Source organism: Pipistrellus hanaki (assembly GCF_964339955.1).
Source record: "Pipistrellus hanaki genome assembly, chromosome: 18".
NCBI lineage: Eukaryota > Metazoa > Chordata > Mammalia > Chiroptera > Vespertilionidae > Pipistrellus > Pipistrellus hanaki.
In genome coordinates, this window is record NC_140520.1 from 33,991,589 (window position 1) to 34,018,069 (window position 26,481).

The window sequence follows — 26,481 nt, forward strand, 5'->3', positions numbered from 1 at the left end:
CCCCACCCTCCTCCACCCTCTTGCCTCTGTTTTGCCTTCCTTTCCTCTAGTTTCTCTAATTTCCCTCCGTGGATGGGAGAGCAGAGACAGTGAGGACTCCAGGGTCCTAGCCCCCAGCCCCTGAGCAGCCAGCCAGCCTGGGCCAGAGGCGGCAACATTTACTCACCGTTGCATCACCCTCTCAGGCCTCCTGAGATGCCCCCTGCGCTCCTGCTCGGTTCTCTGCCTGGGACTGGGCTACGGCTTCTTTTTCCCCCTCCACGCAGGCGGCAGGAGCTCCCTCCAATCCGACCTAGGCCCTTTCAGACCTGGACCTTACAAGGAAGGGTCTCCACTTCCCAAGCTCAACTGTCAGTGGCTCCGGTCAAGCAGGCCAAGCTTCGTTTGCGGACGGGATGAGAGTGACAGGCCTTTCCTATGACACTGCGCCACAATGGCCCCCCATTTCCACTGCGTCCGAGTCGGAGGGCAGTCAGTGCCCCTCGGGCTTCCCTCTCTGGATTGACCCCAATACCATAGAGAGTTCATGAATTATCAGCCTTTCAATCAGCCCTGCCCTGAGGAGTTTAAGATGAAAGAAAGGGAGGCCGCACAGAGGCAGACCTCAGTGCCAGCAGAGGACGGACCTCAGAGAGCTGGGACTCCCACCGTGTGGATGGGCATGCTGGGCCCGGAGCGGGGGAGGGCCCTTAACAAAGTCCAGGGCATCAGGGCAACTGGGAAATCTGCTCCTGGCCTCTTGCACCTTGGAAAGCCCCCTGACTGGCCCCATCCAAAGCAAAGCCTCCACCCTCCGACTCCACAGACCTTCACAGCACTGGTTCGCTTTGCAAGGAGCATGTGTGGCTGCTGCCACTGGCGGTTTCATCTTGCGTCGTGTCCCTTCCTGCCATCTAGACCTCGGGGCTCTGGTCTCTGAGGGAAGGTGGCCTGCCCCACACCCTCTTATAAGGCTGGGGCAGTGCCTCCCCACAGCCATGCTCTGGGAGTTGATCACTGCCACTCTGCCAGGGCAGATGTAAGCCACATGGTTCCTCTGGGCTTCTGTCCCCACCTGCCAAACAGGTGAGACCCTGCACGGAACTTCTAAGGTCTTATCATACGGTCCCTGGAAGAAACTATAGTAAGTCCTACTGAATGAGGCAGAATCTCGGGGCAGGACACCAGACTCTGGATAAAAAATCTCCCCCAGGACGGGCCCTCAGGAGCAGCGGGCAAGGCGTGGGGAACAGAAGGAAGCCACCAGGGCTGAGGGACGAGGGGTCACAGAGGGAGAGGCTGGTCCCGGCTTTCAGCAGACGGTGGGTGCAAGAGAAGGTGCAGTGTGAGCCACTGGGAAGGAGCAGGAAGGGAAGGAACCCCTGTGGGAAAGGGAGGAGCTGGGAAATAAATGTCAGAAGGCACAGGGGTGAGCTACGCCTAGAGCAAGCAGAGGAGGCTACAGAGTTTAACTCCGTGGCCCCAAGTGGCTGCTGGCCAGTCCCACGGGGTCTCCGGGTCACAAGGTACCTGGTAAGGAGCCAGACCAGTCTCAGAAAGGCTGCCCCAGGGGGTCAGAGGGCCTGTGCCCCTTCAAAGGAGCTGGCCTCCCTGAGAGCCATAGAGCGGCCAAGCCTTTGGTTCTGTGTTTTTGGGGAGGGGAGAGGATAGGGAGGTGGGACAGCATGAAAGGCAGAAGCCTTGTTGAGGATTCTCCTGGGGGCAGGCTGGCTACTGAAGGACCTGCAGCTTGGACTTCCGTTCCTGTCCACCATCCCCTTGATTCTGCCTGCCCTCTGCTCAGCCCCCTCACTGGTACCCAGTCACTTCCCTGCTCCCTGAAGCCACAGCATTAGAGGAAGCGGCGCTGTCCGCTGGGAACCTGTTGGCTCAGGGAGGTGTGGAGCCAGCCCAGAAGCAGCGGCAGCTGCTCTCAGCTCGCTCAGCTCCCGCCAGCATAGCCGGCTTCTCCAGCTCAGCCTGGAGGAGTGTGTGTGTGTGTGTGGGGGGGGGGGGGCGCGGGGAGGGGGAAGCAGCGTGCATGTCCACTGCCCAGAACCCCACACACACCCCTGAGGGAACTTGGAGAAAAACCACCTCCTCTCAGCAGGATTCGAAAAGGTAAGCATCCCCATCAGGAAACTCAGAGGAGGGTTTGGGATTCTGAAAATGTTCAGCTCTTTCCCATCCCTGTGCCCACCCCACCCCCAAGCTTTTTTCCATCCCTGTGCCCTCCCCTCCTCCCCTCCTCCCTCCCTCCCTCCCACCCCCCATATGTGGGAGACAGCCTCTTGGCCTCGGTGAGGGGAGGCTGGCTCTAGCCCCTCCCGCCAGCCCTTCCCCCTCCGCTGACTCAGCCCCTGCCCATCACGTAGCTGTGCTGCCACTACAGAGTGCTGCCTCCACAAAGACCCAGGGAACTAGTGTCTCAAGTCCCAAACCACTTTCATTTTGATCTACAAAGTGCCCACCAACAGAAAGCTATGCTCCCTAGCAGGCCATCCAAGGGCCTTCTCTACCCGGCCCAGCCGCTCCTGCTGGCCCTTGGGGCTTGGGCACTGAGCAGCTCATCGTTCCCGAATGTGACCGGTGTTTTCTCTGGGTTCAGTTTCCACAGCCAGCGAATCTAAATCACACAAGTGCTCCTCCTCTGTCGGCCTCCCTGAATGCCACCACACTGCCCCGAGCCCGGCCGATGCCACCTACCACTCTGGGTCACACCTCTTCTGGAGTGTCTGTCTCTACCCTCACCATCCGAGAGCTACTCCAGGGCTGTATTCCCTTCATCTCTGGACCCTCCAGGATCCCAAAGTGAAGAGAGAAATGGCTGTCAGCCCAACCAGTGTGGCTCAGTGGTTGAGCATCGACCTTTGAACAAGGAGGTTATGGTTTGATTCCTGGTCAGGGCACATGCCCAGTTACAGGCTTGATCCCCAGTAGGGGGCGTGCAGGAGGAAGCTGATCAATGATTCTCATTGATGTGTGTGTCTCTCTCTCTCCCTCTTCCTTCCTCTCTGAAATCAATAAAAATATCTTTAAAAAAGAAATGGCTGTGAAATACAAAGGTGGGGAGAAACTGCTAACACTGTCTGAGACAGAACCAGGGCTCCCGGCTGGTGGTGATGGGCCTTCCTCCTGGACAACACCTTTGTGACTCCCGGTCCCATTCCCAGAACAAGGGAGCCTGGCACACATAACAGGGGGGGTGGATAATCTATTTTAATGAAATCCATTATTTATATATTTACACACACACACACACACACACACACACACGGAAAGAAAACAAAAATAGATCTTACAGCTTTAAAAAATGACAACTGAGCACTGTGGGCTGGAGGTGGGATGCCCACCCCGCAGCACACCTGCCCACAGATCCCGTCCCCCGCCCCTCCTCAGGGCATCCTGGTATTGTTCCTGGCATTCAACCCTTGCCATTCTCCCTGGCCAGGAAGGTGGAGAGGTACAGGTGGGGTGGGGAGTAGAGGGAGGTCCAGGGAGGGTGGACAGAGTAGAGGAGGGATGCTGAAGGAGGGTAAGTTAGGGTGGATGGACTTAAATAGGAGCAGAAGCTGCTGTCTGTCATCCCAGGATCTGGCGGGGAGAAAGAAGGAACGGGAAAGGGAAGATGGACGGGGAGCTGGGGGGTGGGGCAGGGAGGACGTGTTTATCCCTCAGTCTCTTTCTCGAACTTCTTTCTGTCCATCCCAGCCTGAGCCAGGCCCAGAGAAGGCCCAGTGACACACTAGTGGCTTCTGTCCCAGCAGGACAGCTGGTCTAGGAGGTGAACCACAGAGCTGGCAGAAGCTGGGGCTCTCCTCAGAAAGACACAGACCCCGGCTCCCGGGGAGCGATGAAGAGGACATCGGCTTTGGCATTGATGCAGTAGGTGATGGCGAGGGAGCAGATGAGGACGCCAAAGCCCACGGCCAGGGTGATGAGCTGCGGGGAGACAGTGCGCTCAGATGATCTCGGTGCAGTTTGGGTAACTGCTTGGGGCTGGGAGGGGGACATCAGATTCCCGGAGCTGGCTCTGAGCACCAAGTACTGGCCAATCAGAGCACCAGCTCCGCAGGCTGGAGGCTTAGTCTCCCCTTTTTAAAAGAGAAGTGAGGTACCTCTGTTCTTGCTTCTGTCTTGTACTACTTACTGGAAGGCAGGACCCTGAACTGGGGTTCTCTCGTGGCAATTACATGCCTGACTGCCTTGCTTCAGGCCCTTGTCAATGCTGTCTGCCTCCGCCGGGGTAGGCCTGCCTGGGGCCACAGGGCTAGGAGCGTCCCTGGGTCTCTCTGAGAGCACAGCTCCAGCGAGAGCACAGATTCACACTCTCAGCGGAGACAAGCTTCCTGCGGGGACCTCCTCGCTGACAAGGGACAGCTCTGCCGCAGGTTTTTGTGTCAAACCTGGGCGGTGGGAGAGGAAGGAGCCAAACAGGTCTCTGCCAGCACCTCCCCCATCTCACCTCGAGCTCCTTGCTGGCGATGAGAAATATCCGGGCGCGGATGTCTTTCCAGCGGCTCTCGGTCCACGTAGAGTACTCGGTGGAGCCCCAGTGCCCGAGTTCGAAGGCAGGAGACAAGGCCCTGACCAGGCGGGCCGTGGAACGCACACAATAGGGGAACCGCTCTGTCCCGTTGGGGCTCAGGGGGCCCTGCACCCACATGTACTCATACAGCTGCAGGACGACAGGCCAGCGTAGGGGCTGAGGCGACCCTTTCTCACTCTCTCCCTTCACCCTTTCGATGGCCCTTTCCACTTAGGCTACTGCCTCTTCAACACCCACGTTCAAAGGGCTGCCTCCCGCCACCTCTCCATCCCAAGCCCGGGGGTCCAACTGGGCCTAGGAGAGCCTCCAACTTCCCAAGGGAAAGGGACCCTCGGGGAACCTCCGACACCCACTACCACTCACATCCTTGTTTTCATTGGGGACTTTACTTGGGTCCTGGCACTGCTCTCGGGTAAAGTCGACCACCTTGCCAGTCAGATTTGCCAAGGCATACTGGACAACGTAAGTGGTATTGGTGGGGCTGGAGACGGCGATGTAATGCTGCAGAGGCCCGTCACCTGGTTGGGCGCCACGGGGAAGGGGGATGTGGTGGACAGAAGGTGCAGGGCAGATGGGCAGAGACAGGAAGAGCCCAAGATTGGCCGAAGCCAGAAGAGAAACAGAAAGAAAGGGAGACGAGGGGAGGAGCGAAGAAAGGAAAAAGAAAAAGAAAAAAAGTCAAGATTAAAGCAAAATGATGACTTTTCCTCTCTCCCTCCCGTTCCTTGGCCGGGTCCCATTCCCACGCCAGGTGCTTACCCAAGTAGGACCGCAGGTCCTGCCTGAGGATAGACTGGAACCACGAGTTGTTGGCTTTAACCAGGAAGCCGTAGAGCAGGCGGGTAACCTAGGATGGGCAGTGAGAAGAGAGAGCTGTGATGTGGAGCCCAGGGACTGAGTGCACAGTAAAGGTAAAGTCATGAGACAGAGACCAGGCTGGCCAGATGGACTCTGGGTTGAGGACAGTGGCTGGCTCACGAGGCCCAATTGACAGCTCTTCCAGGCACGGACAGGCCCGCTGAACTCCCAGGTGTGGGAGATATAAAGGCTGGGGCGGTCTGAGCATAAATGGGCAGAAGGAAGCCAGGGCCCGTTTGTTCTTACTGTGTGGGGATCGGCTTCAATAGTGTCCCTGGAGTTGGTTCCTCCTGCAAGCTGGTACAGTGCACGTCCCAGCACCGTGGCCACGTCTGCAAGGGCCTGGGGGAGGTGAGGAAGGGGACTGAATGGCCCACCTCTCTAACCCCAAACAGGACCATTCCAACCACTGCACCGCGACCCCCACTCCCACCCAGCCCGGGCCAGGGCTACCTTGGCAGTGTCTGTCACAAAGTTCAGGTCCTCTTCGGGGCTCTGCTGTCCAGGGTAGCTCACATTGATGTTCTCAGCAGTGTCGTAAACGCTCTGGTAGTAGCTGCCGGGAAAGCCAGCACGAGCCTTGGCTACGCTCAGCCAGGGCCCTGCCCCTCCCTCCTGCCCCTAATGCCGCAACGTGGCATTTCATTTTTCATCAGCCAGCAAGGGTAGAGAGATTAGGGTCCCATTCTGAAGGTGTGGAGAAAGGGGAGGGAGGAATAGGGGTGGCAGCGGTTTGTTAAATACAAAGCGTTTCCTGACAGACGAGGCAGAAAAGGTGAATGGAATCAGAACGCAGGACTCTCCTCCCCAAGAGATCTCTAAAGGCAGGAGACACTCCTGCGGTGTTTGGTGGCGGCAGAGGAGGATGGCTGACACGACTTCCGGCGAAGCCTGCCACGGGTCATCAGAGCAACTGTGGATTGTCCAGTGAGCATTTACACCGAGAGGGCTGCAGCAGAGGGCAGCAGCACATCTGCTCACGGACACAAACACGACGCTGGGTCAAACCTCACCGCTCCTTGGGGAGCCCCAGGAGGCGGACCGTAGAGGCAAGGCTAAGAGAAGAGCGCCCAGCCTTTCCTGCCCCTAAACGCCTGTCCACACAGAACCAAGGCAGCCGCCTACGTCCGAAATGTGTTCAATGGTCACCCTCACCCCGAAGTGGATGACAAACTGGGACCAGATTGACCTAACGCCCCAGAACTGTTGCTGCCCAAGATAAATGAGAAGTGGGGAGAGAACCTGAGATGAAGCATTTTCACTCAGAAACACCTCTGGCCTGCTGGGAAAGGAAGGAGCTGGGGGCGTGGTAGTCCAGCCTGAGGAAGAAGGTCCCCCCTCCACCGCCTCCCGCCACCGGGCTCAAGTGAGAGGCAGTTCAGAGGTGTCTAGGCCCAGGAGAGAGGCCTCACCCCTCATTTCTGGAGCTCCCTCCCCTGTAGGGGGATACTATACCCTCACACTGAACCACATGGCATTTCAGAGTACGGGCTGCGGCACCCCCGGGTGGGCCCGACAGGGGCAGCTCTCCGTCCTACACCTCGAGAGCCCCATCATCATGCCAGCGCTCTGTTTGAGACGATGCCTTCCCTGGGGAAGTCAGGCCCCTAGAGACTTGGGGGAAGAGGAATCACAAGCAGGGATGACTGCAGGAAAGGGCTAAGGGGAGAATGTTTTCCAAGAGGAACATCCAGTCAGATGAGGGACCAGGCTACATATAAGTCGGCCACTGAACAAAGAACACAAGGGGTGGCTGTGGAGAGGCGGTGTGGGGAGACCTCTCTCTCTATGGACCCGGCTGCAGACGCCCTGAGAAGGAAGAGCCGCACGTCGGCCCCTCTTACCGGTTATGGAAGGCAGCAGCATGGTCGGCGAGGACAACACCAGAGATGTTTCGAGCTCGAAGAAACCGCTGCAGAGAAGACGGTGGGAGAGGCTGGGACTGGTTCAGCCTCCGGAGGACGACAGGGACCCCGGCACTGCTCTGTTCCAGTGTGGTCAGGAGGCGCTCCACCTGGGATGGGGGCGGGGGGTTAACTCAGGGGAGGCTGGGGAAAGGCAAGCAGGAGGCCTTTTAGACCTGAAATGCATCCTACTTCAAGTGGCCGGCTTGGGGGGTTGCCTTAAGCCCTCCTAGACCTACATGCCTCAGGCATTTGGGATCAAGGCCTCCTGAACCTCCTGGAACTCCCACCGTCCGTTTTGAACGATGGCCTAATGAGGAAGAGGCCTGCGTTTTCCTATTTACAGGAAAACCCCCCTGTCTGCAGAACTCTGCCTCATCCTCAGTAAAAGCTTCGCCTATTTGTTGTGCAGACTTGCAGGGACAAGTAATAATACAAAACAGGCAATCCAGCTGGTAAGGGCAGTAGAAGCTCAGAGCAGGGACGCTAAAGCTGCAATGGCAGGAAGAGACCTCACGGAAAGAGAGGCCTACGGCTGGGCTTTGAGAGGAGGTAGGAGCTTGAACAAGTAGTGAGGGAAGTGGAGGGCATTTGGGGTTGGGAGTCTGACATGACAGGAATGGGGCAGCATGGCCTGGACAACTGGACCTGGGGGGCAGCAATGAGAGAAGGGAGCCAGTCACTACCCAGTCCTCAATGGACAGCAATAGCTGTGAGGCGCCAAATGGTCAGAGAACTGCCGTCCCACGGAACCAGTGACAGGAGCTGAGCTCATGGTTCCTGCTGGGGAGCTGCAGCAGCACGGTGTTCACCCTTTAACCAACACCCAGCTTCAGGTCCGGTCTCTCAGGCCTGGGGGGCAGGTGGGGAGAGGGCCAGGACAAGGAGGTGCCCCCATTCTGAGCCGTGGCGAAGAGAAGTGAGGGGAGAGATGCTGAGATTACCTGGGTCTGTACAGACTGGTTTTTCTGAGACACGGGATCTGTGTGCATCCAAAGCTCTAGTGACTCTCTTAAGGCCACCTGGGGAGGGACGAAGAAGCAACACTTATAATAGGTCTGCCGTGGTGGGAGAAAGGAGTGGGACCAAAGGAGAAGGCAAGGGAAGAGGAGGTGATGCCTGCAGTGAGGACAACAGAACAAAAGAGGAGGGGACTCCGAGCAGAAAGGAAGGGGCGAGGACACACGCTGCACACCTGTCTCAGCTCCACGAACGAATCGATGTTGTCCAGCGGCACAGGGAATTTGCCCCTCTCCATGTCATAGACCATCCTCGAGCTGCCAATGTAGTCAAACGTTTCCTGAGGGGTAGAGACGGGAGGGGAAGGGAATGGAGGGACTCAAAGGGGTAGGGCAGCCTTGGGCTAGATCAGAGCTCTCAGCACAAAGGCCACTGTCTCATGCACCTCAGCTGCAGTCTAGCTTCACAGTCATGTGGCTTTCCTCCTCCCTACCCCGCGCCCCAGCTCTGACTCTCCCCCACATGTATGCACCGCATGACTTTCTGAGCCTCCAAAAGAGCAGAGCAGCCTCAGGAAGGCCTGAGGCAAACATCAGCTGCCATGTGCCGCTTCTGGCCCCTCCCGTATCTCCACCAGCTCAGCCGCAGCTGCTGTTCCTTAGTCCCGGGCCAGGCTGTGGGAGAGTGAGTCAGGAGCCTCGGGGCTCCCGGGTGGAAGTGACAGTAAAGGGGCCCAGGGAATAAAAGCAGAAGAATGCCTCTAGTAGATGAGATCAGTGGGGGAAGAAGGGGGGACAGGACACCACTTCCAGGTCAGGATGCAGAGGCCTCCTAAAACAGGGGTCTCTGAGGGGGAGATACTTGCAGGCACGTGCAGAAGCTGTCTGCTGAATAACAACTTAAGTATTGAGATCGTCCCCAAATGGTGGTCACGCCCACCTTTCTCCCCACCCCCGTTCCCTGGCCACCCCACTCAGCCAGAGCCCTTACCCCCTGGAAGAAGACGAACATGACGTTGCGGGGCAGGGTGGTCACGTCGGGAGCCTTGGACAAAGCTTCAGCTGCGGCCAGCTGGGTGACGAAGGAGGCGACAGCACTCTCAGCCCCGGGGGCCACGTTCCAGAAAAAGGAACGACTGTCCAGCTGGGTCCGGCAGAGAAGGCAGGGAGGAAATGAGGACTTTGAACTTGGAAATGAGAACCAGGCCCGGCCCCCCTCCTGTTTCAGTCAAGTGAACACTCATGTGCTGCAGTGAGTCCCACCGCCCAGGTCCCTCTCCATTGGAGGCTCCCACCGTGACAACCGCCACGTGTCACCGAGGCCCGCCTGCCCTTCCTGTGCCAGCCCTGCCCACTTCGCTCAGCGGCCAGCGCTCACCTGGGTGGCAGCAACCACAACCTTGTCACCAGGCTCTAACGTCCCAGATGTATTTATGGGCTTAAGCATGCTCCAGACGTTGTAGTCGGACAGGGGGTCACAGACGATTTCTGAGCAGGAACAAACAGTGAGAATCAGCTGGTGTCAGGGTCTCCCAGGGAAATAAAAGCAGGTGTGAAGGCCCCTCGGACCAGCGACCATGGCCTCTGTCAGTCACCTTCTCCATCTCCACTGCTCCACACTGGTTTCCCTGCCAATGCCCACTTTAGGGACAAGATGGGATTGTTGAGAATGGTTCCCACTTCTCCCACCAGTGCTCCCTGCCTGGGCCCACTCCTCCCCCACAGGCCTCCCAACACGCTGGTCCCTTGCCTCTGCCCAGTACACCCAGCATGCCTCGGTCCTGACCTACCTGGGTTGATGCTAAAGGTGTTCTGGATGGAGCTGCGCCGCATGCAGGTGACAGTGCTGATGACGGCGTGCATGTGCGAGAAGAGCTGCATGGCACAGAGCGGGAAGACTGGTGCCGAGCCGTTCTGGCTCAGGTTGTGATCTCGGTAGCACTAGAAGGGGAGATGGACCCCACTGAGGCAGCGAGCTGGGAGCCCCTCCCAAACTGCCCAGGAAGGGGAAGGCCCAGCTCTATCCTGAAGCCACTCCCACTCCTGTCCCTGAGTGAGAGTTGTCTGGTACAACCACAGGATCTATAAGGTCAAAGAAAAACTCAGAGCTGTGAAGGAGCACAGACTCAATGGCCTAGCTGGGGGCAGATGAAATTAACCTGCGTCAAATGACCTGCATCAGCCACTGTTTTAATGTGATTTGATGTAAAGAACACTGAACCGGAAATCAAATGTCCAATTCAAGACAGCTTGCACATCATCTGAGCATGTAACTTTGGATGAATCTAACTGCTCTGTGTGTTAACATGAAGAAGCTATACTAGAATTAGAGAATATCGGAGGTGAAAAGAACTCCAGGAATTTCTGAACTGAATCTCTCAATTCCTAGCCCAATGCTCTTTTGATCATACGAGGGGTTCTTAACCAGGACTTTCTACCTTGTTTCACATTAAGTATCCTTTACATTTTCTTCCAGTCTAGGCCCTTAATGCAGTAAAGGCAGGAGAGAAATGGGAGAGGGGAATGTAAGGAAGTAAATTTCCTGCCTCTTCTTGAAGCCAATATCTTTCAGAGAGTGCACATGTAGACTGAGAGTCCCTCCAAACGAGAGCCCAAAAAAGCCTCTTTCTACTGGAATTGCCAGGAGCTGGCAGAGTCATTACCTGCTTGATGACATTGGTTTCATTTTCATCTTCAAGAAGAAAGATGGGGAAACTAAAGTCTTCATAAGCCAAGCCATCACCCAGGTAGTTCCACTGTACATTCCTGCAGTGCGCAAACTCTGGCCCGTAGGAGTCGGAGTAAACGCCTGAAGAGGAGGAGGCATAGATGTTGGGACACAAGCACTTAAGGACCAGCGAAGGCGAAGATATTATAGGGTCAGAACTAGGAGTTCCGAAAGAGGAGAACCCAAAGAAGCAAGCATCAACCTGTCACCACCCACAATAAAACAGGCCCCGGTATTGGGGAGCCCTAAGCTGGCCAATTAGGGGTCTAAGCATGTGACAAGAAGCAAGAATGGAAGGTCAGTGGAAGAAGAGGAAACAGGAGGGGAAAGGGATGAATGGCAAAGACCATGAAACACTATCTTCTGTTTGGGGTGTCAGTTGTTCACACTACACACAGATTACCCTCCCTCATCACGCTCCCACACACACACACACACACACACAGAGACACAAGACTGATACAACAATGAGCTCTGGGTGACAGAGGGCTCCAAAGATCCTTTGGGCTCTTACCAAACCCATCGTTGGGACACTGCTCACTAGGAGAAAAGCCCTCAGTGGGACTGGGCTTGGCCAAGGACACTGCCAGACCAGCAATTCGACTGGTGCTCCCCTTCAGCTTCTCCATCACCTTCCTAGAACAGGAGGGAATGACATGAGGGAAGACAGGAAGCTCATCAGGCAGCCTAATGTCCTGAAACAAATGGGAATGAGGGGAATCAAACTGGTGACTCACTTCTTGTCTTTTCAGCCGCTAACGTCTGAGAGAACCAAGACCCAATCTGAGCTCAGGGCTTATCTCATCTACCCTGTGTTTGTGTGACCCTGAGCACCCCTCCTGCTTCCCTGGGGTCCTTACTCACTAGAGTTCTACTTACAAGGTCACCGAGATAATTCCTGTTGACGGTGACCGTTCCAGGTGAGGGCACCCCACCCCTGTGCTGCTCAGACCGGGGAAGCCGAGGAAGCTGTCATTCACAGTGTGAGCACTGTCCCTGAACCTCCCCGCTCTGCACACAGTCTCCAGCAGACAGGGGCAGTTGTTACCTGGTAAAGAGCGTGCCCTCCAGCAGAACCATGTAAGGGGGGTTGGGGCCATCGGTCAGCACCCACTGCAGGTCCTCTTCTTTCTCCACCACATGGATGACCCCTGTGTCCCCGCTAATGGAAGCTGCCAGGACAGAAAGGCTCAAATGAAAGCTCCCACAGTTGACGATTCTGACTTTGCTCACTGACTGCAGATCATCTATCCCCAAACATGTTACAGGACATTTGGGTTAATACAACCACGTCTAGACTTGAACTTGAAAGGCCCCCATTCCACCTGAGGACTATCAGGAGGCAATGGAGAACAAAAGAGCCCAAGCAGTCTACTCGGGAGACCTTGTTCATTAATATTCATTTTCTTGCTTTCTTCCCTCAAGCGCATTTAGCCAAATATACAAGATTCTAGGACAGCAAACACAAAGCCTGTAATTCCTCCAGAAAATGGCAGGCTCTAAATCTCTAGCTCAGCCGAAACCGGTTTGGCTCAGTGGATAAAGCATTGGTCTGAGGACTGAAAGGTCCCAGGTTCGATTCCGGTCAAGGGCATGTACCTTGGTTGCGGGCACATCCCCAGTGGGGGGTGTGCAGGAGGCAGCTAGTCGATGTTTCTCTCTCATTGATGTTTCTAGCTCTCTATCCCTCTCCCTTGCTCTCTGTAAAAAAAAAATCAATAAAATATATTTTTAAAAATAAATAAATAGATAAATCTCTAGCTCATTGTTCTGCCACTGCAGCTTCCTTTGTGAAAACATGTGTAGATTCCATTGGCCTCGGTAGCTTCCCTAGACCTTCATTCCTCTGCCCTATTTGAGAGTAGCTTTAGTTGCTTTTGGCCAGTTTTAGGTCAAGTTCACCAAGAATCTGAGGTCTCCAGAACAGTCTCCTCACTGCTGGGCCTTAAGTGAATTGGAGATGTGCTGGTATGGATTCCCCTCATTTCTCTGGGGACCTAGGGTTTCCAAAGGCCCTCGGCTGGTCACCCTCGGCCAGGAGCAGACTGACCCAGGACAGGAAGAAGATAAGCTGTGACACTGAACTTCAAACACCTGGACTCTAACCTGGGTTCCAATGAGTGACTGTGTAGTCTTAAGTAACTTGCTTATTTTCTCTGGGCCTTCAGTGAGAAGTTTTCCACTCTATTTACCTCATACTGTGGGGTTACATGAAAAAAGGAAAGAAAAGAAGGAACTAAAAAAAAAAAATCCTACATAAGCCCTTTGAGCACTTTCAAATGGTCCAACAGAAACAGAGCATTATAATCAGAAATCAAATCTGGGTCTGTTTCTCCTTCATTTCACCATGCTAGCAATCCTAATCGAAGATATGCAGATACAATGAAGACAGGCTTATAAAGGAGTAGGCTGAAAGGAAACAAGATCTTAATGAGGAAGTGGCAGAGTCCAGCTCCTCCCCTGGTTTCTCTGCACTGGCTCTTGGCCACGGGGCTCTGCCTCCCACAGGGCTGCTCTAAGAACCTGCAGCAGAGTGACTCATTCCCAGAGGGGGAACTTGGAAGCCAGCTCCAGGGTAGTCTGAGCTCAGCCCACAATGGAGCTGCTGTCTTCTACCCACAGGCCCAGTTTAAGAACTAAGTCCAACAACAACTTTATTTGGAACTGTTTGGAACCGGTTAACCTACTCCCAGCACCTCCTGCGGCCGAGACATGGGACAGTGAACATGGAGTCTAGCTCAGGGAAGGATGGGTAGAAAAGCAGTAACTGCCACCTTGAGCAAGTGTTCCACTTTTCTCCTACCAACCTGAGAGGTTTCAGGAAACCAGAGAGCTGCTGAGAGCACACTACTTACTCAGCATCATCAATAAACATTTATTAGCTCTGAGCAGGAATATGCTAACTGTTTTTATGGACGTAAAGTGAAATTCAGAGGTGACCCATTGGATGACGAAGGAGCCAAGATCTGATTCTGTTTCCTGCTTCCCTGAAAAACAATCTGACAGAGCTACCTACACTCCCAGAACAAAATCTGCAGATAGCAGGGTAAGCAGAAGGGGAACTGGGATTCAACCTTTAGATCACAATTCCCCCCCCCCCCCCTTTCATAGTTTTATAACCATGCTGTCACAGTACCCTGTCTTGGAACACATTTACAAAGTATGAAGACAAATTCAAATGCTTTACTAATTCGTCTTGCAATTATATGGCTTTCTCAATGCCTTCTCTTCAAATAGTTTATTGCCTGTAAAAGGCCATTTTGGCTCCAAAAAGATCAGAGGGCATATTCTGGGCTCCATAGAATATGGAATGTCTTTCTCCTTAAAAAACAGCATATGTCCACTCAACCTACTGGGTGGTTAAGAGTCCTGGCTTAGAACTTAAGACCACCAGGACTCAAATCCAGGCTTCATCACTTAATAAGAGCAGGATAACCTTGGAAAAGTTATTCAACTTCTTTAAGTCTCAGTTTTATCACTTGTAATATGAGATAATAATAGTAGCTACGTCATGAAGATTAAATGAGATGCATGATTAAGAAGTTTAGTAACACTTACTAAATGTTAGCTCTTCCTAATTATCTTACCTGGTTTGCCTAACTATCTATCACCTCCCACCCACATAGCATAATTTGTATGCTGAGACTTCTAAGCAGGACTTAGATCTTTATATCTAGGCCACAGACGGAAATATCAACAGCCATAAACACAAACCCCAACCTCAACTCACAGTGGCAGCCAATCTGATGAGTGGCATTGAGCAGACGGACGCAGGGAGCTGTTTTATTTAAAGAGATGTAGATCTTCCTCTCCACGGAGTTTCCCACACACAAACCTGATCAGAAGATAAAAAGTGTTAGGAAAAAGTTGAGAGATGATAGCACCAGGCTCCATCTTGTCATTAGCTCACTGTACGGCTTGGCTATATCATACTTTCCGCAACAGGACTAATGTCTACTCCTCTCACTTCTTGGGCACATCATCGGGACACCCAGCTATGTGCTTATTACAGAGAGCAACTGACAGTGAAGCTAAAAGACAGAAAACTCCATTTGTCAAAGGAAAGGCATTTAAGCTCAGATGTACCAGCTTCTGGTTGCATGGGTGACCACACTTTTACTTATCACTTCTACTTTTCTGCTCATCTCCAGAGAAGCTACCTCCTTGGATACAGATATGAAGAACAGACAGACATTGACACTCAATCCCCCAGGACACTCCCTACAACACGGTCATCAAAAAGGCCACAAATTACCGGGCCTTGGGAGCTGAGCACAGTCCCAGGTGAGGAGAGAGAGGGAAATGGAAAGAACAGGGAACTGGCCTAAGGGGCCTCCTGAGGGGAGACCTACTATAGGTGTAATCAAACCGCAAGGTCACGCACAAGGAGAATTGGGAGAAGACGTAGGCCACACACCTGTCAGTTAACCTAGCACCAGTAGCTGATCTAAGTGTGGGGTGGCTATAGTTTCTCCGTTGGGAAATCTTTGAAGAAACCAATATGGATTTGGTGGAAGGTGTGGTCATGGTTAGACACCGACAGGTTTGCATTTCTAAGACTTGACAGACTAGAAAGCCATCTACCATTATAAATGCCTCAAGTTCCTTGATTATTATTCCACCGTCTACAGTGAAAAGTACCCATATCCTACTTTTGTCTCACTTTACTTTTGAGACAAACTGAGGCAAAGCACAGGGTTTACGGTGGCATCAACACAGAAACAAATGAGGAATCTACTATCCTCCTAGCGCTGCCCTATCCCCACAAAACTCGGCTGCTTTCGCGTTAGGGAGGAAGCTAAGCTGACACCTGTCCTTCTTGATTGTGGGCGGGGTGGCCCGGGACTTGGGGAAAGGAGGCATCCGGAGAAAGTGAGAGTCTAGGCGGGTGGCCTGCAGGAGGAGGTAATGAATGGGGCGACCCGACGAGGCACGAGGGAGACGAGACCTTCAGGTCTCGGGAAGGGGGAACTTCTGTGATGGGAACGAAAGAGAAAGGGGATTTACAGGGCGGGAGGACGGGAACCAGGAGGCAGACGGCTGGGCGGACCGGAGGGTTCTCCTCGCAGAGTGGAGCTCACGGGTCGGGGAGGCCTCACCTGCCAGGAGGACGCAGAGACACAACAGGCGAAGAAGACCCCGACTTCCCAGGTCAGCCGCGGAGCCGCCCCCAGCCGTGGCCATCTTGCGCCTCGGCGGAGCGGAAGCCTCGGCTCCCTTCCGGCCGGAAGTGGCCTCTCTAGGCTAGCCGGGCGCCGTCTCGGTGGCCAGGAGCTGCAGGGACCGGAAGTTCGTGTCCGCGGGAGCTTCCGGGAGCCGCGGCTGCGGGCGGCTGACGTGGAGGCTTGCTGCGGGGCGGCGGGGAGCGGCGGGGCGCAGGGAGGACCTGGGAGCCGCGGGCCTGAAGGATGCTCACCAAATTCGAGACCAAGAGCGCGCGGGTCAAAGGTAGCGGAGCCCGGCGGGCTGGGTGTCGGGGGCGGCGCTGTCACGGGGGTGTGGGGGGGAGTGGGCCGATGTGTGGGCCGAACTGGCCCCGGTGCGGACCCAGAGGAAGGGAGGTGGGAGGGCGGTTGGACCGGCGGGCAGCCTTCCGGCCTGTTCTTCTTGTGCGTTGTCCTTGCGGTTTGGTCACCAATAGTGGGTTCCACACCTTGAGGCCCTCCTCCCTGTTCTTTCCCTTCCCCTCCTCCCCCCGGGCTGTGTCCAGCCAGCTCCCAAGGCCCAGGAACCTGTGGGCTTTTTGAGGACCGTGTTGTAGGGAGTGTCCCGGGCGATCGAGGTTCGACCTCTGCTCTTAGTATCCACGTCTGTTCGTATCCGAGTCCGCGGCCTCCCCGGAGATGAGCGGCGGCTGCCTCGCTGAAGGAGGCTTTGGCCGCACCAGCTCAACACCGAGTGCCTCCATCGGCTTTCCTTTCTTACCTGGACACAGGACATGCTAGGATAGGCCTGTAACCCCTGCAGGGTGTGAGCTTGCTGAGGTTGCCAGGTGAACAGTGAATACGTTTTTGGTATTGTTCGTGGTTTATCTGAAATGCAAATTTAACATATTTCCTAAATATGGCAAACCTAGAGTTTGGGGATCAGTGGATGGGGTGGAGGGCAGATGGCTGAAACTGCAGCAGTGGTCTCAGGATGTTAGGATGGGAAAGGCAGAGAAGTAAGGTCTTCTGAAATTTGGAAGAAATAGGTATCTTGACTATTATAGTAAGATGCTGGATGGCAAGGTGGTTAGGAACTTAACCTTTGGAGTCAGAAGGGCTTACTTTGGAATGCCGAATGATGGTGTGTGTGTGTGTGTGTGTGTGTGTGGAAGTGGGGCACCTTATTTAACATTATAAATCTCTCTGTCCTCATCTGTAAAGTGTGAATAATTAACATTCTCTTATAGACAGAATTAAAACGAGAAAAGATATGAAAAGTGCTATTACAGTGCCTGGCATAGACTCGGGCTCAAAACCTAGGGTGCACTTTGGATGTGAGAATGGACGCTGAGCAGTTATAAGTCTTGTGAGATTGTGATCATGTTGAGTACCACGGAAAATTCCTGCGTGGTTGAAATGGGTCTTTATAATCATTGTATTTTCTCTTCTGCTCCTAATTTTTTATTGGGCAGTAGAGAAGAAAAGTGGGGGAAGGAGGAAGGTGTCAGAATATTTGAGAGTTATATCCATTAATGAGTGTTCCTACGGAACACTTCCATACAGGAAAAAAGTGAACAAAAAGTCAATTTAGAGAAGAAATGTTCAATAAATAAATGAAAATATACACCTCACTATACATCTAAAAGTAATACAAAACAGTATTGAATGTAAACTAATTTTAAACAGAGAGAAATTAAATTTTGATAGAAATTTTAAAAATAAAACAAAAATATTATAAGCCTCACTAGTAATGATCTATGTTTCTCTCTCATCGATGTTTCTAACTCTTTATCTCTCTCCCTTCCTCTCTGTAAAAATCAATAAAATATATATATTTTTTGAAAGAAGTTTGCAGGGAAACTTTGTTACCTTCATTTCCATAAAGTGATATGGTCTGCATTAAAAATTGGAAAGGATACACTCTAAACTGTTAGCAGTTGCTACTTCCTTAATCTTCCATTTCCAGTCATGATGGAGGAATAGGGACCAGGTTTAGTTCCCACCTTAAACAACTGCACAACTGAACAAAATGTATAAAACAGAGGATTTCAGAATTGCATGACAGCCACTGCAGGAAAGTGATTCTTGATAGAAGGGAAATAAACAGATGAGTCCTATGGTTGTTTTTAGCTTACTTCCCAGAGAGTTTCCAGGCTGCAGTGGAGGGAGGGGAAGAGCCTTGTGGTCTCACTGAGGAGGACAGAGTTGAGAGTTCAGGGGTGTCAAGACAGCTAGAATGTGCCGGGAAAATACCAGAAAAGAGGGAGGTGCTCAGAGAACACCTGAGTTCTGCAGGGCATCCCGTTAGGCCTCTGAGTACTAATGAGGAAAGACCCAAGGCCTGGGACAGAACCACTGGAGAAAAGAAGGCAGAACTCCCTGGAGCTCACATCGGGCCAGGAATAGTTTGTGTTCCTACTAGCCAACATGGAAAGACCTCCTAATACTACAAGGCATCACACAAAGACCTCAGAGGGCATTGCCTTAATAGTAGCGTCAAATTAGACCTACACTAAAGGCTACTGTGGACCCATGCTAATAAAACTTAGCCTGGTCGGTGTGGCTTAGTGGTTGAGTATCAACCTATGAACCAGGAGGTCACGGTTCAATTCCTGGTCAGGGCACATGCCCAGGTTGTGGGTTCGATCCCCAGTGTGGGGTGTGCAGAGGCAGCTAATCAGTGATTCTCTCTCATTGATGTTTCTATCTCTCCCTCTCCCTTTCTCTCTGAAATCAATTTTTAAAATTATTTTTAAAAAATTTCTTTATTGATTAAGGTATCACATATTTGTCCTCAACCCCCCATTCCAATCCCCCACCCCTCCCCACTCCTGCCCCCACCCCCCTATTGTCCTTGACCACTGGTTAGGCTCATATGTATGCACACAAGTCCTTCGGTTGATCTCTCCCTTTTATCCCCACCCTCCCTTTGAGGTCCAACAGTCTGACCCATGGCTCCTTATCTCTGGGTCTGTTCTTGTTCATCAATCTACGTTGTTCACCATTTCCCCTAGATGATTGAGATCATGTCTTATGTGTATGTCAGCAATGATATTTCAGTTCTGTATGGTGGACAAATGGTGGTAATGCAGGTCCGACCCTCTCTGGTTTGGTCCTGGGCAACCTGCAGTGATACACAGTGCTGATTGCTATTATGGCAAGGCATCGTTAGCGTCTTCCATCTCTGGATTCTTCTCTTTTGTCTTCATGGTTGGAGTAGTCCTGTCAATCCCTCTCTGTTGCCAGAATCCACATGGTCTCGGAGTTGTTTTCTGAAAATATACAAACATATTCTCAACCAAAAGTTAATAAAGGATAAACTTCTTTATAAAACTTAAAAGCAAACCTCAAAAGGGTTAACTGATTCCAAGGAACTTAACTGCATCATAAAACAAAGCCCAACAATATTTAAAGGAATGTACCAAAAATCCAGGACCTTATAGCATCAATTCATAATGTCTAGCAGTGAATGAATAAATGAGCCTAGAATTAACCTAAGCTGTTCCTTTTCTATCAGAATTGACAGGAAGTGACATTGGGGCTTAGCTCATTGGACCATTCTCTTTTTCCCCCCAGGACTCAGTTTTCACCCCAAAAGACCCTGGATCCTGACCAGTTTGCACAATGGGGTCATCCAGTTATGGGACTATCGGATGTGCACCCTCATTGACAAGTTTGACGAACATGATGGTAAGATAATGGTTTTTAGGAGGAAGTTAAAGACAGAAGTATTTATTGTCTTTGGGAGTAGTTTAAGCCTCGTTTGACATTAATTCCTTAGGATTAAATAATGTGGAGGGAATAGAACTGGAAAAGCCTGAATAAGAACCACCTTGGAGATTAGGAAGCATGTCTCTCTTTAACATATATTGCCTGCCTTCTTCTCCAGGCCCAGTCCGAGGCATCGACTTCCACAAGCAGCAGCCACTGTTTGTCTCTGGAGGAGATGACTATAAAATTAAGGTACAGAGGCTCTGTCATTGCTGGAGGAAAGGACAGAGGACTTGAGGTTTGGGAATTGTGGAAGGGACTAAAAAGCAGTAGTACATCTTACTCAGAGAGAGCTCATGATTTTTACTTTATTCAGCAATATTTATTGAGCGCTTACTGTGTACCAGGCACTTATTTTTGGGGAATTCACAAATAAATAAGAAATGACCTCTGGCCAAAGCCGGTTTGGCTCAGTGGTAGAGCATGGGTCTGCGGACTGAAAGGTCCCAGGTTCGATTCCGGTCAAGGGCATGTACATTGGTTGCGGACACATCCCCGGTAGGGGGTGTGCAAGAGGCAGCTGGTCGATGTTTCTCTCTCATCGACATTTCTAGCTCTCTATCTCTCTCCCTTTCTCTCTGTAAAAAACAATAAAAATATATTTTTAAAAAAAGAAGTGACCTCTGGTCATAAGGATATTTTATTCTATTAGAGGAGATAAATATATACCCAGATAATAGCTGTACAGGTTAGTAAGTAATACAATAGAGAGATAACCAAAGTGAAATAGTGGAGGGCAATTCGGTTACAAAGACATAAAGGCATGACATAGCTGGATACATTTGAGAAACTATGATTAGTTTTGTGTGGATAAAATCTGGAGAAAAGGAGATAAAGGAGTGATCTTAGCACTTTAATTGAAGTGATTATGGAGTTTGCATGCTCAGGAGTTTGGTTGTCATACAGATAACAGGGAGCCATAAAGGGCTTTGTATAGAGGAATGATATCAGATTAACTCATTAAAAAAAAAAAAAAAAGATTACTTGGGTGGCAATGTAAAGAAGAGATTGGTTGGATGAATTGGGCAAGACAGGAGGCAGCGTTAGGAGACTGTTGTGTAAGTCCATGTGAGAGATGAACAATCTGAGCTTAAGCAGTAGCATTTGAAATGGAGAGAAAGATTGATGTGAACACTCAAGAAATGAATCGGTCTTTTGCATGGATATTGGTAGGATAGTAAGGGAAAATAAATGGGATTATTTATTATTAAATCGGGTTTCTAGTTTAAGTCACTGGGTAGAAGATGTACTATTAACCAGAATAGGAAAAATAAAGTGGAAAAGTGTGGTGTCGCAGGCTGAGTTACTGTCACAAAATACCTCAGACTAGGTGGCTTGTAGACAACAGAAATTTATTTTTCAAAGTTCTGGAGGTTTGAGGTCCAAGGTCAGGGAGCCAGCATGGTTGAGATCTGATGAAGGTCCTCTCCAGGAAGCAGACTGCTGACTTCTCATTGTGTACTCACATGGATCTCTGGGGTCTCTCTTATAAGGACACTAATCCTATTCATGAGGGCCCCACACTTATAAGCTAAGTACTTCTCAGAGACCTCACCTCTTTAATACCATCACCTTAGGCATTTGGATTTCAACCTCTGAGTTTTGGGGAAGACACAGATGGGTAATGAAAACTATCTTGGCTCTGATCTGTTTGAGATACCTAAAGATATGTCTGCACTGGAGACATATTTGGGAGTTGTCATCATGAAGGAGGGAACCAAAAACAGAAGTAGTTAGAACATATCTCTCAGGAATCACTGAATGAGAAAGCAAACTCATTTAAAAGATGGAGGAATTAGAGTTAGTATAGGAAAGTAGGCGGTTAGAGATGAACCAAAAGCAAGAAGCAAAGCCTTCTTGGATACCAAGGAAGGGTAGAATTTTGGGAAGGAGAAAGTGGTCAGAATAAGATAAAGACAAAGTAACCTTTCGAGTGCTTTTTTAGCAGGGCATTAGTGATCTTAGCATTTTCATGTGAAGTGAGGAAGCAGAGACAGAATATAGGCAATTGAAAAAGCTTGACTGTGATAAAGGCAAAAACTGCAGGCAGAGACTTTGAACCTCTATAAAAAAAAAAAAAAAAATCAAGCCAGGTGTGGTTCAGTGGTTGAGCGTCAGCCCATGAACCAAGATATCACTGGTTCAATTCCTGTCAGGGCACAAGCCTGGGTTTGATCCCCAGTATGGGGCATGCAGGAGGCAGTCTATTGGTAATGTTTCTATTTCATCAATATTTCTATCTCTAAAAATCAATAAAAAATACAAAGTTTGCACTCCTTACTTTCTTTTTTTTTTTTTTTAATATATTTTATTGATTTTTCACAGAGAGGAAGGGAGAGGGATAGAGAGCTAGAAACATTGATGAGAGAGAAACATCAACCAGCTGCCTCCTGAACACCCCCGACTGAGGATGTGCCTGCATCCAAAGCACATGCCCTTGACCAGAATCGAACCTGGGACCTCTCAGTCCACAGACCGACGCTCTATCCCAGGGGTCTTCAAACTACGGCCCGCGGGCCACATGCGGCCCGCAGAGGAGTCTGATCCGGCCCGCCAGGTTTTTTTGGGCAGTGAGCGCAGCCGAGGTGTTACAGTAGGAATTAGTAGTTCATATAGTCCAGCCCTCCAGCTCTCTGAGGGACCGTGATCTGGCCCCCACTTTAAAAAGTTTGAGGACCCCTGCCTCCACTGAGCCAAACCGGTCTCGGTGCACTCTTTACTTTCATAAAAAAGTTTTCCCAGCCCTAGCCAGTTTGGCTCAGTGGATAGAGCATCAGCTTGTGGACTGAAGTGTTCCAGGTTTGATTCTGGTCAAGGGCACATGCCCGGGTTGCAGGCTCGATCCACAGTAGGGAGCGTGCAGGAGGCAGCCAATCAATGATTCGCTCTCATTGATATTTCTCTCTCTTCCTTTCTCTCTGAAATCAATAAAAATATATATTTTTTAAAAAGGTTTCCCCAGCCGAAACTGGTTTGGCTCAGTGGATGGAGCGTCTGCCTGCAGACTGCAGGGTCCCAGGTTCGATTCCGGTCAAGGGCATGTACAGTGGTTGCGGGCACATCCCCGATGGGGGGTGTGCAGGAGGCAGCTGGTCGATGTTTCTCATTGATGTTTCTAGCTCTCTATCCCTCTCCTTTCCTCTCTGTAAAAAGTCAATAAAAATATATTTTAAAAAGTTTTCCCCAAACAATGTATTTTTTATTTTTTTAATATATTTTTATTTATTTTAGAGAGGAAGGGGGAGAGAGATAGAAACAACAATGTTGAGAGAGAATCATTGATCGGCTTCCTCCTGCATGCCCCCTACTGGGGATCGAGCTCACAACCAGGACATGTGCCCTTGACCAGAATAGAACCAGGTCCTTCAGCCTGCAGGCCGAAGCTCTATCCACTGAGCCAAACTGGCTAACACAATATTTTAAAAAAGGAGTTATTGTCCAGAACAGGCAAAATTTTAAAGCAGAAAGTAGATTAGTGGTTTTCTAGGGTTGGTGGAGGCAGTAGTTGGGAAGAAATGGGGAGTGACTGCTAATTAGTATAGTTTCTTTTGAAAGTGATAATTTGTTCTAAAATTGATCATGGTGATGGTTGCCTAACTGAAATGTACTAAAAACCATTGAATTCTATACTTTAAATGGATGGATTGTATGGGATTTGAATTATATCTCAAAGCTGTGATAAAATAAATTGTCTTAGCTAGCTGCATGCTGTGGTTTTAATTTATATTTCTCTGATGAAAGGGGGATTATCTAGAAGTCATGTTTACGGATCATTTTATTGTTTGCTATATCCACATTTTCAAAGAGTAAGATAGGAAGCCCAGCAAATGATCAGAGTCTACAAATCCTATAGGTACTTAAGGATTCAGAGTTCTGGAGTTTGATAGAGGACTGTCAAGGAGCAGACTTTTTTTTTTTTTTTTTTTTTTTTTTTTTTAAATATATTTTATTGATTTTGTACAGAGAGGAAGGGAGAGAGATAGAGAGCTAGAAACATCGATGAGAGAGAGTCATCGAACAGCTGCCTCTTGCACACCCCCTACTGGGGATATGCCCGCAACCAAGTTACATGCCCTTGACCGGAATCGAACCCGGGTCCCTTCAGTCCCCAAGCCGACGCTCTATCCATTGAGCCAAACCGGTTTCGGCAAGGAGCAGACGTTTTGAAGCTATATATATGGAAGTTTAAAACACTGAACTTGATAAGAGAAAAAATTTATAATTACAGAGTAGTATTTATAGTATGACCTAATTTTTGTGTGAAACTCCAACTCTACTGTATACATGTATATTTATATGTATTTGATTCAAGTGAAGGTGAAGGTATTAGGATACTTTCACTTTTTGTGTTATTTGCCTTTTCTCGATTTTATACACACCTGTTGAGCACCTACTAAGTGCTAGCCACTATATTATGTGCTAGAGGTATAGTATTGAGCATAATGGACAAGGATTCTGCCTTTAGGGAATTTATATTCTTTCTTGTTTAATACGTTTTCATTTGTTTTTAGAGAGAGATGAAGGGAGGAGGAGAGAGAGAGAAAGAGAAACATTATTGAGAAAGAAACATTGATCAGTTGCTTCCTGTACGTATCCTGACTGAGGACCAAACCTGCAACCTGGGCATGTACCCTGATGTGGAATCAAATCCATGACCTTTCACTACGAGGGGCAACTCTCAACCTATTGAGCCATACAGGGCTAGAGCTTATATTCTTGTTTGAATAATCATGTTTTTAAGTTGTTTGAATTTTGTCATTTACAAAAAAAATTTTTTTAAATTAAATTTTAAGTTGAAAGGAAGAATAGTAATAAGGTGGCCCAGAGAGACTATAAATAAGTATTAAATCTTAAAAAAGAAAACAAAAAGCATCTGACCTCTCATTTTTGTACTTTTTTGGATGGGAGAATGAGCTGCCTTACATATATGGTCCTGATTTTAGTGTCTTCCTCATTTGTACTCATTGGTGCCTGGTACTTCGGTAGTTAAATCAACTTTATATATGAATCTGAGCAGTGTGGTATTTTCCATAGCAATGAGTTAAAGTCTCCTTGCATGACAGATGAGTGTAGATTGTGAATGTATTGGCATCATTTGCCACCAAGTTAAGAGTAAAAAAAGATAATGCCATATGTTATATTATTGTTCCTTTGAACTCGTGCTATTTGTTCTGGCATTTTTAATTTTTTTACCCTGAGATAAGATAATCAGCAGAGTACTAAGGGATCTGAATATATAAAAGCTGAGAACATTATGCAGTAGAAAGAAGAGCTTCCGGTTGAGCTTGGATAAGCATCTTGTCTCATGTTATTAAATAGAAATGGTTTCTTCCTCAAAAAAGGAAGAAACTTGCCGAAACTGGTTTGGCTCAGTGGATAGAGCATCAGTCTGCGGACTGAAAGGTCTCAGGTTCGATTCCAGTCAAGGGCATGTACATTGGTTGTAGGCACATCCCCAGTGGGGGATGTGCAGGAGGCGGCTGGTCGGTGTATCTCTCTCAACAATGTTTCTAGCTCTCTATCCCTCTCCCTTCCTCTCTGAAAAATCAATTAAAAAAAATTTTTTTAAAGGGAAGAAACTTTTTCATAGTTTTAGCTTTAGGTTTTCCCTAGCCTTCCTTTTTTTTTTCTTCCTCGCATGTTATTTGATCTTTTCCCTCCAACTTTAAACAAAGACCTCTCCTATCAAGGTTCCCACCTATTTAGAAGGGCCCGAATATAAATCCAAACTGAGTGAGAAACCTGAGCCTTTTAGGTACTCGAGAACCTCAGGTCCCATTCCTCTGCTGTATTTCTCTCTTTGCAGGTTTGGAATTACAAGCTTCGGCGCTGTCTCTTCACATTGCTGGGGCACTTAGACTACATACGCACCACATTTTTTCATCATGTAAGTGTCCATGTGCCTCTAGTTTTATAGCATTCTTCAGTTTCCTTGTAGGAATCATTGTTTTCCCTCAAGAATCCAAACGTTGATACAAAGTTATGTTATTTGAGTGACTCTACTAGGATCTCTGTGGTGTTGACCTTCCTTTGTTTCATTCTGTAAAAGAAAGCACTCAGGGCTATATTGAATTAAATCAGAATCAGCACTCCCTTTGCTAAGATAGCTGAGAATTTAGACAATGGAATGTTCCCTCCAAAGAGAGAAGTGGTTACAGGAGCCTGAAAGAACATACTCGTTTAATGTTCAAACCCTTTATCTGGAATATCTTTCAGGAATATCCTTGGATACTGAGCGCCTCAGATGATCAGACCATCCGGGTGTGGAACTGGCAGTCTAGAACCTGCGTCTGGTAAAGCAGGGAACAGAGGGCTCAAAAGTGTCTTCATTCTTCCTAGTGTTTTATAATCAACTTCTCTTCAGAATAATCATCTCCCTCCACTAATGCACAGGGTCTACTGATTAATTATTGATTGTATTTGTAAAATTTTTTATGTACAAAATGATAAATATAGAGGCAATCTTGTAAGTAATATATGAATCTGGATTTTCTGATCATTTCTTACCAGAAAAAGAAGGTCATATAACTAGGTTTTTAGAATAAAACTTTTAGCTGGTTTTCATTTCTGTTCTTGTGAAACCTGA

At 49.6% G+C, this 26,481-nt stretch overlaps 2 protein-coding genes across 2 annotated transcripts in view; one reads left to right on the plus strand and one right to left on the minus strand.

Annotated features, from left to right (window-relative positions):
• Positions 1 to 3,181: 3,181 nt before the first annotated feature.
• Positions 3,182 to 16,220, minus strand: NCSTN (nicastrin). The gene is made up of 17 exons (XM_084865871.1): positions 16,077 to 16,220; positions 14,708 to 14,812; positions 12,026 to 12,149; positions 11,492 to 11,613; positions 10,913 to 11,058; positions 10,040 to 10,190; positions 9,628 to 9,737; positions 9,241 to 9,393; positions 8,486 to 8,590; positions 8,235 to 8,312; positions 7,231 to 7,400; positions 5,840 to 5,942; positions 5,633 to 5,728; positions 5,288 to 5,375; positions 4,892 to 5,046; positions 4,445 to 4,657; positions 3,182 to 3,921 (listed from the first exon to the last, which is right to left on the minus strand). The coding sequence occupies exons 1-17, from the start codon at positions 16,159 to 16,161 to the stop codon at positions 3,799 to 3,801; spliced, it is 2,127 nt and encodes a 708-aa protein (XP_084721997.1). The 5' UTR covers positions 16,162 to 16,220; the 3' UTR covers positions 3,182 to 3,798.
• Positions 16,221 to 16,268: 48 nt separating this feature from the next.
• The window catches only part of COPA (COPI coat complex subunit alpha), a 42,450-nt gene continuing 32,237 nt past the window's right edge, over positions 16,269 to 26,481 (plus strand). The window contains exons 1-5 of the mRNA XM_084865833.1: positions 16,269 to 16,425; positions 19,701 to 19,814; positions 20,014 to 20,087; positions 25,702 to 25,782; positions 26,112 to 26,188. Of these exons, the coding sequence (XP_084721959.1) occupies positions 16,386 to 16,425; positions 19,701 to 19,814; positions 20,014 to 20,087; positions 25,702 to 25,782; positions 26,112 to 26,188 (386 nt within the window). The 5' untranslated portion in view covers positions 16,269 to 16,385. The remainder of the gene's footprint in view (positions 16,426 to 19,700; positions 19,815 to 20,013; positions 20,088 to 25,701; positions 25,783 to 26,111; positions 26,189 to 26,481) is intronic.

Bases quoted from the DNA above. Each gene is read 5' to 3' on its own strand.
- NCSTN (XM_084865871.1), bottom strand. From the start codon at position 16,161: ATGGCCACGGCTGGGGGCGGCTCCGCGGCTGACCTGGGAAGTCGGGGT. The intron at 9,738-10,039 runs GTAGGTCAGGAC...GTTCCTGCTCAG, and splicing joins CACCTTTAGCATCAACCCAG to AAATCGTCTGTGACCCCCTG. The intron at 5,729-5,839 runs GTAGCCCTGGCC...CACCTCCCCCAG, and splicing joins TTGTGACAGACACTGCCAAG to GCCCTTGCAGACGTGGCCAC.